Below are 13,295 nucleotides of genomic sequence, written 5' to 3'. Positions count from 1 at the left end.
ACCAGAATCGCTTACTGAATGCGGTTATTTTAAGCTCTAATGCAACCTATTTACAGCTCTTCTGGACGGAATGAAATAACTCAAACGCTTGGCTTTCGATACTGTTAACGTACTAATTTTGTGAAACTTTAATATTTTAACTCTTTAGCAAAACCGACAAGAGAATAAAGGCAAATAACCAACTGGAGAGAGCAAAGCCTTCTAAACCGTGGAAAAGACAGTTCTTCTTCCAAGCTGGTGGCTCTTTACCAGGAATGCACAGCCAGGCTCCACCTCATCGGGGGGGGGGGGAGGAGAGATTTGGGGGGCGGGGGGGGCGGGGACGGCGATGTTGGGACCGGGACCAGGACCAGAACGAGGACGGGAGAGCTCCAGGCTTGTCTGGGCTGCTGTTTGAGGTGGGGTGGGCTCTCCTGGGGTGGGTACTAGGGGTAGAAACGGAGTAGCCTGCTGCTTTGAGAAGTCTTTTTCAGGCCTCTTTCCTGGCTTCTCGTCCATTTTTAGCAGAGATCTGTAGTGCTGGCTAGTCTTTTGCAATGTCTGGGAATCCAGAGGGGACTTTCTCTCCCCAACAGCAGTCTGGGGCCGAGGGTTCTGGTTTGGATACATCTTTCTTCCAGCCCCTTCTGTTCTTTTGCTTTTCTGTAGCAAAAGTTGCACTGACGGCAACTGGGGCAACCATGTCCTCCAACTCTCGTGCCTGTGGAATGAGAGCTGGGAGGTGTCCTACATTTCATCTCAAGGCCATGGCCATCTGGAGCACTGTTTATTCCAGCTATTAGCCGCGGCTTAGCTGGAGCTGGCTTATAATCTTAGTTTCTCTGTCAACAGCACAGCATGGTGATTATGAATGCGCCCTGGACCAGATGCATGGGTTCAAGTCCTGGACAAGGAACTTCTCTGTGACTCTGTCTCCCAGTTGGGACACAGGAAAGATTAGAGCACACTCCTCACACGATTCTAGGCGGGTCAAATGGGTTGACACATGCCTGGCACAGATTAAGCCCTAAATATATGTTAGGCTTTATTATTATACTGTTATATTACTTGCAATTCCTTTCTCTGTTATAATTTCCTGACAGCAGCGAATTTTTGCTTTAAATGAATCCAAGCTGCTAGTGGTGAAAGATGAGAGATCTTTGTTCTCATACTTGGACACGTTCCCATCCAAACCCTGACAGCAGCATTGAGATTTTTTTTTTAATATTTTTTTAATGTTTATTTATTTTTGAGACAGAGAGAGACAGAGCATGAACGGGGGAGGGTCAGAGAGAGAGGGAGACACAGAATCGGAAGCAGGTTCCAGGCTCCGAGCTGTCAGCACAGAGCCCCACGCGGGGCTCGAACCCACCGACCACGAGATCATGACCTGAGCTGAAGTCGGCCGCTTAACCGACTGAGCCACCCCGGTGCCCCGAGACTTCTGAAATAGATGATTTGCCTTCACCTCCAGAACCATTTTTAGGAGACGCTGTCTGAACTCTTCGTTAAACAGCTTACAGATAAAAGTGCTTTCTTTTCAGTGGTGACACGTTCCCCCATCCAACCATCCACCATGACTCTAAAGAGCCGCTCAACTCAGGGCCCGCTGGTCTGCGGGCATTTCCTCCTGGCTCCCCGCTCGCTCTCTGCTCCAGACAAACCCTCCAGAGGATCTCGGAGATCATGGAGCCCGCTCCTGTCTCGGGAGCTCCTTCCCCACATCCGTGCACGGCTCCCTCCAACTCCAGGCCTCCCGCGATCACCCCAGCGAAAAGAGAGAGCATTCCCGCCAACCCTCTCGGCCAGAACTGGCTGCCAATTTCACCTCATTCAACAACGACGTCAAGTGACCTGCTTGCCGGCCGGGCTTCCACTGAATGAAGTCTTGGCTCCCAGGCTCCGGTCTGCAGAGGCACCTCTGGGAAGTCAAGGGCGGAGTGCTAGATGGCAGGAGTGGAGCGCGGGTGGGCAGCAGATGGGAAAAGCAAGGCCTTCCATTAGGGGAAGTCTGGATGGCCCTGTGTCTCAGGCACCTCTTATTTCCTGATGCATTCACTTATTCATTCATCACCTGCCCACATATCTACCGGGTGCCTCCCATGTGCCAGGCAGAGAAGCACACGGCGTCTGACACACCGCAGTGCTCAAGAAATACTTGCAGAGAAAAGGGTGAGAATAGCCTCGCCCCCTCTTGTCTCTCTCTCCTCTCAAGGCCGCCACCCACGCTCATCCTCCTGTGACTGTCCCCACGCCGGCTGTCTGGGAGCCTGCTGTGGGCCTGATGGCCCACGGACAAGGACCTGTTTCTCTCCACACGGCGACTATTAATGCCTCTGCCAACTGCGAAGCTCGCTAAGTGACTCCACGGGCAATAAATCAGGTGCTCAGATGGTGCCAATGACTCAAGACCCCGAGCAGTGAGACTACACGCAGGAACAGCTGGCTCGTTTTTGACAAAAATATGCCAGATGCTTTTTTCAATGTCGTCACCCCACACCCAGACTATTGCAGTGGCCCTCACTCCGCACCCTGGCGAGTTCTGCGCTCCGGTGCTAGGTGAGTCCTACGCTGGGATTTCTTTAAGCTGCCCCTGGTCCAAGAACATCCAAATACACAGCACAGCCGGCCACTTCAGGCCCGGGACTCTGTGCCACCAGCCTGAGTCACTCTCGCTGCCCGCCCCTAATGTCCCCAGCCACACCAATCTATTCACCAGCTCCCAAGCAAGTTTCAGGCTTTGCCCAGACTGAGTAGGCCGCCCGGGATGCACTTCCCGGCCTTCCGGAAACTTCCGTCACCCTGTCTGACCTCTTTCTCAGCCTTGGGGTTGAGCACTAGGCTGGCACCAAGGAAGGCTGTCTGGGTTCAAATTCCAGCTGAGTGGCCGTGGGCAAGTAACTGAGCCTCAGTTCCCCTATCTGTGAAACGGGAATCTCACACCTGTGCACTGTCACAGCCATACCTCAGTCGCTGTTGGACCACTTCTCTCCGAGGGAAGTCTCCTGCCTCCCCCCTGGCTAGGCTCTTTCCTGAGGGCAGGCCAGGCTCCCTGCTCCTGTGTTGCTGGAATACACAACCTCCAATTTCTCCTCCACGGCTCTGGCACCTTTCTCTGTGTGGGAGCCAACCTGTGCCAGGCCCTAGTTGGTCATGTTGGACCATATTTCTCCAAAGAAAATCTAGACCACTTCCTGGCGCTGCGCTCCCCTGCCTCCCTCCCTCTCCATGCACTGCCCGCGGTAGGAGGCTGCGGCCAAGTGCGCTGCCAAGCACAGCCGGCCCGTCCCTACACCGCTGGATTGGCCGCAGCTGAACTCCGTATTGTTTTTCCACATGGTCTCTCCGCCTGGAGAAGCATCCCTCTGGAAGGTCCCGCGAGAGAGACAACTTCCCCACCCTTCGCTGGGTCACCGGCACCTCCCCAGCCAGGACCGGTCTCGCTGAGCCAGAAATGATGCGAAAGTAAGGAGGAGGGGTTCACTTCTTCATCCCTAACCGCCTCCCCCACCCCTTCCCCGCCTCAGATTCCGCGATCCAAAGTTCCGTTCCGCTTATTTAAAAAAAAAAAAAAAAAAGCCACTTTCATTTTTGTAGGATTGGCTCAAAACACGGGAAGCAGGCAGGCGGCCACGCCGCTGCAAAGTCTGCGGGGCTCAAGCGGTGCCAACCCAGCGAGATCATCTGGGGGAACCGCGGAGCGGGCGGGAACACCGTTCCTTTCAAATACAAAGTTACGGGAAAGTTTTCCGGGACAGGATCCATAATAAGACCAACGCACGCTTAACCTTAAAGGCGCCAGGGGGGTGGGGGGCCGAATGCAGAGAAGTAGAAGGAAGGCAAAGCGACAGAAATGAGTCCTGGCGGTCCCGACGCCTCGGGCACAAGGCACCTTTCCCAATCCCTCTCAACTCTACGCGCACACTCCTGTCTCGTTTGTCCGCGTTCCCCCGGGGCGCTGTGGTGCCTCGCGGGGCACCCAGCAGCCGGCCAGCGGGCGGGACGCCCCGTCACCCTGGCCCGGGGCTGCCGCCCAGAGCGCGCGGGGCACCCGCCGGGCGCAAAGCTTGGGTCCCCAGGGGGCCCGCGGAAAGTTCCCCCACCGGGGGTCCGGGGCCCGCCTCTCGCAGCAGGTGGGAGCCCCAACACCCCGCGACGCTTCGCCGCCCCTCGGCTCGCCCGGCCGGCCCGCCGGGGCCGGGATGGCGAGAGCGGGGAGCCCCGGGCGCGCAGGTACCTTGGCCGCAGGCGCCGCGCTGCAGGACGATGACCGGCGGCTGGTGCAGCCTCTCGGAGCGGCGGCTGGCGGCGCGCAGCTGGCACAGGTTGGCGTAGGTGTTGGCGTCGCTGCCGCACACCGGCTCGCTGCTGGCGCACACGCAGAGGCCGGCCTGCGAGCGCCGCCGCACCGTGGCCGAGGCGGGCACCCCGAAGGGCACCACGCACTGCAGCCCCTCGCCGCACGGGCCCTCCTGCAGGCCGCACGCCGCCCCCTCGGGCGCGCCGCACACCTCGCAGCAGCCGCACGCGTCGCGGACGCGGCCGCCTTCGCAGTGTGCCGGCGGCGGGGAGCAGCGCGCGGGCTCGCAGCGCTCCGGGCACCCGGCGGCGGCGGCAGGCGCCGAGCGTCCGGCCCGGGACGGCTGCGCCGGGGCGGGCGCCGCGAGCAGCAGCAGCAGCAGCAGCGGCGGCGGCGGGAGGCACGAGGCGCGCGGGGGCTGCATGGCGGCTCCGACGGCGGCGGCGGCGGGCTGGGCGCGGGCCGGAGAGCGGCGCCGGGGAGAGCGCGGGAGGGACTAGGGGGAGCGGGTGCGAGTGCGCGCGGCCGCGCGGCCCAGCCCATTGGCCTCGCGGCGGTGACGAGCCGCCTTGGGGACGGGCACGGCGGCGGGGGGGGGGGGGGGGTGTGCGGACGGGGGGCGGGCGGGCGGCTGCAGCGGGGACCGCCCGCGGCGGGGGCAGGGCGGGCGCGCCCGGGCACGGCGCGGCTCGCGGGGCGCGGGCGGGGCGGCGCGCGGGTCCGCCCTCTCGCGGGGCTCGGTGTCCGGCTCCGCGCGCCCCTCCCGCCCCTCCCGTCCGCGGGTTCTCGCACGCCCCTCGCCGGCCTAAAACTAAAAGGGAGACTCTGCGAAGGGGAACCTGCGGCGGCCCCGCCCGCGCGCGCGGGCCCGAGGAAGTTCCCCAGATTGCCGAGCCGGGGACCCGCTGGCCCTCGGTCATGCGCTCCAGAGGAGGGGGGCGGGCACTTCCCTGGAATTGACCCCCGCGTCCCACACGCGCGACCGTGACCGCGGTCCCGGTGCAGCCTTGCGAGGAAGGCGGGGCTGGTGGAGAGCCCGCGGCCAGACCCACGGTTACGTGAAAAAAGCAAAGAGCCGAAGTAATTAGAGTACAATCACTCGCGTCAGATTCCTTTGGAAAGTTGTTACGGGTGGGAGGCGTGCTTGTGCATGCACGGAATAGCTCCGGAGCGTAGACGCGAGAAGCTGGTAGCACCGGGGCGGGGGGTGTGTGTGAGTCCCGGGTGAGAGAGGGGCTTTGTAGCGCCTGAGTTTTTCACCACGTGCATGATTATCTCAAAACGTTGTTATTACCTACAGGAGTTCATCTTTGATCTTCCACCTGAGAGTCTTAGGTGCTTCCTTTGGGACAGATGCAAGTCAAGGCATCACCTGGGGGGGCAGGGGCGACTCCGGAGGTGGATCCGCGCGTCCCGGTGGCGCCAGGCCCTCGGGCGTCGGCCTCCGGGCCGATACTCAGCAGATGGACAAAGCTTACACCTGAGGACCCGGGAGGAGACCGGTTCGCACACGCCCCGCCCAAGCAGAGATGCCGAAGGAAGGAAGGACGGGAGGGCGGACTGGGAGCTCCGACCTTGGGGTGGAGTAGGTGTGGGAAGGGGCACGGGAGGCTTAGGGATTTTGCACTTTTTTTTTTTTTTTTGTATTTGGGTGGTTCCCTTGTGCACGGGATGTTTTTCCAATAAAAATAGTTTTAAAAAGCAAAATCCAAATATTTATAACCGCCCCCGCCCAAAGCACCTCCCAAATGTGAGCCAATAGCATCCAGGATCCAGAGGGGTACCTGGGACCAAGAGTTGGGAAACAGGAGGTCCAGCAGCCTGGACTTCTAGCAGGACATTAGCACAGGATTTCCTAAAGCCACAATCTTCATCCTTGTGTAAAGGGAGACCTTGAGCCAGAATTCGCTCAGTCCCTGGGTACTGGAGAGGGGCACAGCATTCTGATTAGGGGTGCTGAGCGCCTGGCTAGCTGTGATTACCCAAAAAGGGGGATGGGGGGGTGAGGGGAATAAGTAGCAAAGTGGATCAGCCAATAAAGCGTCTCCCCACTGCAGCCCAGTGGGCAGATACGATAAGCTTTGGCCTGCGGTAGTGACTTCTTTTCGTCCAATACTCTTGCTTTGCAGATGAGAGAGAAAACTGAGAGCCAGCAAGGGTAGTGTGACTCCCCCAGGGTCACACTACAAGAGTGATACAGCCAGGACCCCATCCTCCACCCTCCAGCCAAGCTGCGGGAGCGAAATAACTGATTAAAAATAAAACTGCATGAAGGGTATGGGTCCTGGCCTTTTCCCTATCAGAGGCCAAGTCCCTGCCAGTTTTAAGAGTCCCCATCACCCCCTCCCCCTCACTCCTTTCTCCACCCCTTTGCCCCGCCACACACACCTGACTCCCCTAGTGCTGAATAACTTGCATTTTCTGGAACATACCTTCTCCTGTTTAAAGTCTTTGTGTCTCTGCCCATGCTCTTCCCTCCTCCTGCAATGCCCTTCCTCCTCGCCAGGGTGAGTTAAATGTGACCTAGTGAAGCTGGCAGGAGCCGTGTCGTCTGATGAGTTTGGGAGTCAAAGTCCCGCTTCTGGCCCTTAATTCTGTGACTTTGGGCAAGTTATTTAAGAACCTCGAGACCTTCACCGGGAAAATGGGGGTGACTACGCATCCAGTGGCTTAAAAAGGGTGTTTGTGGCAAGGAAACCGCTCCTGTAATGGTTCACAACCCGGAAGTGATGTTCGCAACGGCGGTGATCGGGAAACGCAAGCCAAGGAGTGGAAGGCTGAAGAGCGCCCGACATGCAGAACTGACAATGCCCAAGGTTCTGGAAAGACCGTGATCACATCATACCACCTCCCCCCCAGTGTGACTACAGTTCACTCACCTGATCTTGCGTTAACGAGGATCCCTGAGGATCATAGGAGGGCCCTCGCCCAAGACCTTCGACTCTGAGTTCGAGAAATTAAAGATCCACTGGATGGATTATGGAGATTTTTTGCACCGTCCACTCAGGAGGGTGTCCTTTGTGTATGTGCCCCTGCGTGTGTCCGTGAGCGTGCATGGGTTGAAGGACACGGAATAATACAATTGAAACCAGGTATTCCCTTACTCCTAGCATTTCCAGATCTAAAACTAATGCTTTTGGTCCGAAAGGACTACTCTTTCTTTTCTTTTTCTCCCCACCCTGATGCCATGTATAATGACAGTTTCTTACAAGATGCGTGTTTCAAATACATCATGAAAACTCATTTCTCACCGGGGCTTGGCACGGATTCCTAGAGAAGATTTTTCCAGGGAAAAGGGAGTCGTTTGGAAGCTACGTAGGCCCTGCTATCTTCTCTGCGGCCCAAATTTGCAGCCATTAAACCTTAATGTTGAACAGAGTCAAGTCTATTCATGAATAATGAACAAATAAAACACCATGGCTGGCAAAGCCTCCATTAGGAAATGAGGTTTCTGAACTGGCACAGAGCAACCATGTCTGTGCTGCCCCCAAAGAGAAAGATCTCCCACTTTGGGGGCCTCCCAAAACTACGAAGGACCCAGAATGGTTGGGGACTCGAAGTGCCTTTCCTAATCCACAGGACCTAAAGCCTAAGGAGCTGTAGCAATCATTTTGACTTTTCCTACAATCTTGCAATTGCCCTACTCAGTCATTTTCAGGGGCTCGAAATCTTAGTAAAAGAAAGTCCAAACTTCTTCACCTGACACCCAGAATGCTCCATGCTGTCACCCAAAGTGCCCCTCAAGCCAGGTTGTTCTCTGCTGCTATAGGGTGGCAGAATCCCCCAGTTGCCTAGCATCTAGTCCCGCCCTCTCCATAGTAACAGCCTTGGCTGGGGACAGGCTGCCCAGGTAAAAGGTGACTTCTGAGCCAGTTTCGATTCCCTTCCCTCTGAGAACCAAGCACGCTCCCATTATGTCCATCGGAAAGTCATGACCTCCTTTGACAAAAGACACATCTGCTCCTTCCTGCCTCTCTGAAGATGGTCCCACATCGGTTCAGTTTCACTTAGAGGAATTTCTTGAGCATCTGCCAAGTGCTGGACACTCTGCTAGACACTGGAGATGCAGCATTAAACGCAGCTCAAAGTCTAGAATTTTCTGCAGTGATGGAAACGTTCTCTACCTAAGATGGTTGCCACTAACTATGTGTAACTAACTGCTGAGCGTTATTAATGTGGCAAGTGCAGCCAAGAGACTTTGTATTTGTATTTCATTTCAATTCTTTGAGCGTAACCACACGAGGGCACCCCCTTAGCGGTATGAGACTGGTGCCTATCACACCGGAGACAGCAATAAGAAGGCAAGCACAGGGTGACGGGAGGGAACTCTATGAGGGGGAGGAATTAGGACTTTAGAGATGCTAACTGGGCTGCATCTCGAGGGATGGGGAGGAAGTCACCAGGCGGACAGGAGCAGGCAGCACACGGGGCACCCTATGAGTCCACGCAGTTGGGGAAATTCCAAGCCGTCCAGTGTATGTCTGGCAGGAAAGGGGCCCCGTGGTCAGGAGAGGCAGCTGGAGGGGAGGGCCAGGTTCTGAAGGGCTCCTGTTGTCCTCCTAAGGAATTTGGGCTTTGCCCCGGTGCTGATGTGGAACTCCAGTGGGCTTTGAAGGAGCTGGGTTTTGGCAGAATCACCTTACCGCAGTAAGGACGGTGGCTTGAAAAAGAAAATGGATTCAGCAACATACATTTTTAAATACCGACACATTATTAGAGTCTAGGTTAAGAAGCACTTTGAACTACATTGAAGATGCAGTTGACGTAACGCAGTAAGATAAGAGGTAGAGAGATTCCAATAGCTTGGTGACAATTCATTTCAGCATGACCTCTTCCACGCGAGCCCCTCCTTCAGAAATCATGCAAATGGCGAGGATGTTTAAAATATGTTTGAGAACTTCAGAGGCACTTTAGAAATACTAGCATTTCTCGGGGGTCTGGGCGGCTCAGTCAGTTGAGCCTCCAACTCTTGATTTCGGCCCAGGTCATGATCCTAGGGGATTCTAGGGGATCCTAGAGGATTCTCTGTCTCTCTCTCTCTCTCTCCCCCATGTCCCTCCCCGCCTCTCCTGAAATCTCTCCCCCTCTCTCCCTCTAAAATCATAAAAAGAAGAAATACTAACATTTCTAATATCAAATCACCAAACATTCATGTCTCTTAATCAAAGGAGGACCCATAGAAACCAGTCCCTGGCCTGCCTGCTGTTCTGTGTTTCCTTTCAAGCCTTCAAGATCTATAATTCAGATCTTTCATTAATCTACCCTAACATGTCCCCTGTCATTTGCAGAAGACCAATGGTCTGTGTTTGCATCAATCGGCTCTTTCCAACATATTTGCTCTAAGAAATTAAAAGTGCATGCATGCCATATGACTGGATTTTTCCACTCTCATCGACCGAATATCTGACAGACGCAAGTTCAAACAGAGCCACAGGCAACCGCCAAAGTGCAATGAGTGACAACTTGTCAATTTTGTTAGGAGCAGCATGAAAATAGAACAAGGTCACTTACAGAACAGACTGCCTTTTAGGCAAGAATGTTTGAGTTTGAATAAAAGAAATTCTGAACCAGAATTTTAAAGGTGCTCGTAAAAAAAAAAAAGTTTTTAAATGGAGGAGGGTGTTCAGTCTTAGAAGTATTTCATCATCTAGTTATATAGGCACTAAGTTACACACAAAGGGCCACAGGTCTAGAGTATTAAAAACTATTCACTGAATGTATTTATCAATAGGGGGGTGCTTGGATGTCAACATTTAAAAAAAAATTTAATGTTTATTTACTTTTGGGAGACAGAGAGCACAAGCAGGGGAGGGGCAGAAACAGAGGGAGGCACGGAATCTGAAGCAGGCTCCAGGCTCTGAGCTGTCGGCACAGAGCCCGACGCGGGGCTCAAACTCATGAACCATGAGATCATGGCCTGAGCCAAAGTTGGACGCTTAACCGACTGAGCCACCCAGGTGCCCCTGGATGTCGACATTTTAAGCGAACGTGACCTAGAAGGCCCAGATTCTTTCTCTACAGACTTGTGTTGTTATCTTCTTACATTTACAGCCAAATGTGGTTTCCTTTGAAATCCCTATACTAATGGGACCATGAGAAACGTGAAGCCGTGGGAATATAAAGGTGGTGCCCCTTACCTAATGGCTACTCTAGAAGCCTTGGCCAGAGGTCCCTGAGGGCTGAGGTCTCCGCTTCCATCAGTGTAACTCCAAACCCAGCCCAGCAGCTGGAGGGGCCACCCAGATGGCCTTCTACGGGCTTTGGGTTTCCCCCACCCGCTCCCACTCTCCCACCCAGTGCATCTTCCTGTGTCCTTTGTCCGGCCCATACTAGGTGCACTGGAAATATTGGTTGATATTCTTGACTTCCCAGCCGTGGAGACTATCCACCTTGAATTACTTGAACCCAGGGAAGGGCTGAATTGCCCCTGATTCTGGCTGCGAGGCCAGTGGTTCTCAAGCCTGAGCCAGCATCAGGAACACCTGGAGGGCTGGCCAGCTGCCAGGCAGGTGGCTGAGCTCCGCCCCAAACTTCTGATCCAGTGAGTCTGGGGCGGAGCCTGAGGATGTGCATTGCTAACAAGTTTCAGGTGACGTGATGCCCGTTGGCCTGGAGACTCCGCTTGGGGTAACAAGGCACTAGGCAAATAACGTGTGTCCCCCTCCCGTCCCTTGTCCACCGCCCATCCCTGCTCCACTGACACATCTCCGCATACACACGCTGGGTCGTATTGTGGGAGAGACGCATGGCATCATTTGCGGGAACAGATAACCAGCCTCAGAGGGGCTTCTGCAGAGAGACGCCAGAGTAAGTCTTACGGGTGAGTAGGAGTTAGAGACCAGGGGGCGGGGAAGGGCCGAGCAGAGACAGCCGCTCTTCCCATTTATTGCATATGGAGGAACTCTGGCTTCATCTAGTGGTTTTAATCGGGAAAGGGATGTGGTCAGATCTGTGGGTTGGAAAGACCACCAGGACCAGGGTGAAATCTGGTTTGAGGGATGGGGGAGTGGAAGGAGGGAGAGTCTGGAGACAGGTTTTAGCAGGAGAGAAGACTCCCGATTTTGGCAGCTCAGATCATGGAATACAACAAAGAAACAGTTTGCCCCTCAGCCTATAACCAGCTCCTCCCCTTCCCACTCAATGTCAAGCACAGACTCTCCAAGGGCAGACAGGAAGGGCACGTGTCCCACGATGCAGAACAGACTGACAGTCCCAGGCCCTCAGGAGCCCTGCCTCTCCCCTCCCCTTTCTCAGCTATCCTCAGCCCTACATAGAGAATGTGCCTGGTGCTAGGGTACAGAGGCCTGACACGACAACAAAGGCACTGTCCCCTCGCCACGCAATTGCCCATCCGGTTCAGCTCTAGGAAAGGCCTCTTTTCCTAAGTCATAGAAGATGCCTCAAGGGCTGGACACCCTAAAAACCCTGCCCTAAGTTGCCGGTGACCTCAGGGAGGGCATTCTCGTTTCTACGGTCCTTCTCCACAAGAGGAGGAGACAGATGCCCCTGGTGTCTATTGGAATCACCTGTGGAGCTGTTTTAAAATGCCGACATCTGGAATTTGGCAAAATTTGATCAAATTCCGTAAACAGTATTGAATCAGTATCGGTTTTCTGATTTTGATCATTTTCCTATGGTTGCATAAGAGCAAGTTGGTTTTTAATTTTGTTTCTTAAGAAAGATACATGGAGGGGCCCCTGGATGGCTCAGTCGGTTAAGCGTCCGACTTCAGCTCAGGTCATGGTCTCGCGGTTCTTGAGTTCCAGCCCCGCGTCGGGCTCTGTGCTGACAGCTCAGAGCCTGGAGCCTGCTTCCAATTCTGTGTCTCCCTCTCTCTCTGCCCCTCCCCGGGTTTCTCTCTCTCAAAAATAAATAAACATTAAAAAAAATTTTTTTAAACACATGGGGTGCCTGGACTAAGCCTGGGGCTTAGTCAGTTAAGCGTTCGACTTCGGCTCAGGTCACGATCTCATGGTTTGTGAGTTCAAGCCCCACGTCAGGCTCTGTGCTGACAGCTCAGAGCCTGGAGCCTACTTCGAATTCTGTGTCTCCCTCTCTCTCTGCCCCTCCTCTACTTGCGCTCTGTCTCTCTCTCTCTCTCTGAAAAACAGATAAATATTAAAAATAATAATAATAAATTAAAGAAGAAAAGAAAATACACACTAAAGCATTTAGAGGTATAGGGCCTTCCTGTCTACAACTCACTCTTAAATGTCTCAGGAGTGCAGAATGAGCAAGTGTGATCGACATGTGGGGAAGCTGGGTTTGGGAAGCTGGGTGCAGGGTAAATGAGAGTTTTATATGATTGTTACGACTTTTATCTAAACCAAAAATTATTTCAAAATAAAAAAGTTTCTTGAAAATAAATCACCCAGATCAATCGAATCAAAAAGTCTAGAGGCACCGGGGTGCCTGGGTGGCTCAGTTGGCCAAGCGACCGACTCTTGGTGTCAGCTCAGGTCTTGATCTCCGTGAGATCGAGCCCCAAGTCACGCTCTGCACTGACAGCGCGAAGCCTGCTTGCGGCTCTCTCCCCCCACCTCTCTCTGCCCCTCCCCCACTCATGGTTCCACACATGCGCACGATCTCTCTCTCAAAATAAATAAACATAAAAGAAAAACCTCTAGAGGCACCAATAATGAAAAGATGCTCAACATCATTAGTCATCAACGGATCAAAACCATATGGAGACACCACACCCACTAGAATGGCTTGTATAAAAAAAAAATCAGATGATAAGGGGAGAAGGCAGAAATGTTGAGAAAAGGGAACCCTCCAACGCTGCTGATGGGAATGGAAAATGGTGCAGCCACTTTGAAAACCAGTCTAGGGGTTCCTCGAATAATTAAACACAGAGTTACCATGTGGCCCAGCAATTCCATGCCTTGGTACGCACCCAAGAGGGACAAAAGCATACGTCCACACAGAGGCTGGTACGCGAATGTTCGTAGCAGCGTTATTCACAACAGCCAAAAGGTGGAGATACCCCCACATGTCCAGTCGGCGTGCCGTATCC

General features: G+C 54.3%; 1 protein-coding gene across 1 annotated transcript in view; it reads right to left on the bottom strand.

The window, feature by feature from the left end:
• Positions 1-4,792, bottom strand: part of HTRA1 (HtrA serine peptidase 1) — a 51,459-nt gene extending 46,667 nt beyond the window's left edge. Inside the window, exon 1 of the mRNA XM_019459673.2 lies at positions 4,217-4,792. Coding sequence (XP_019315218.1) covers positions 4,217-4,703 — 487 coding nt within the window. The 5' untranslated portion in view covers positions 4,704-4,792. The remainder of the gene's footprint in view (positions 1-4,216) is intronic.
• Between the last annotated feature and the right edge of the window lie 8,503 nt (positions 4,793-13,295).

The sequence above is a fragment of the Panthera pardus genome, unplaced genomic scaffold, assembly GCF_024362965.1.
Source record: "Panthera pardus isolate Hobbes unplaced genomic scaffold, ASM2436296v1 HiC_scaffold_22, whole genome shotgun sequence".
Taxonomy (NCBI): domain Eukaryota; kingdom Metazoa; phylum Chordata; class Mammalia; order Carnivora; family Felidae; genus Panthera; species Panthera pardus.
Note: the sequence above shows the minus strand (reverse complement) of the source record. Positions and strands in the feature narration are given on the sequence as shown.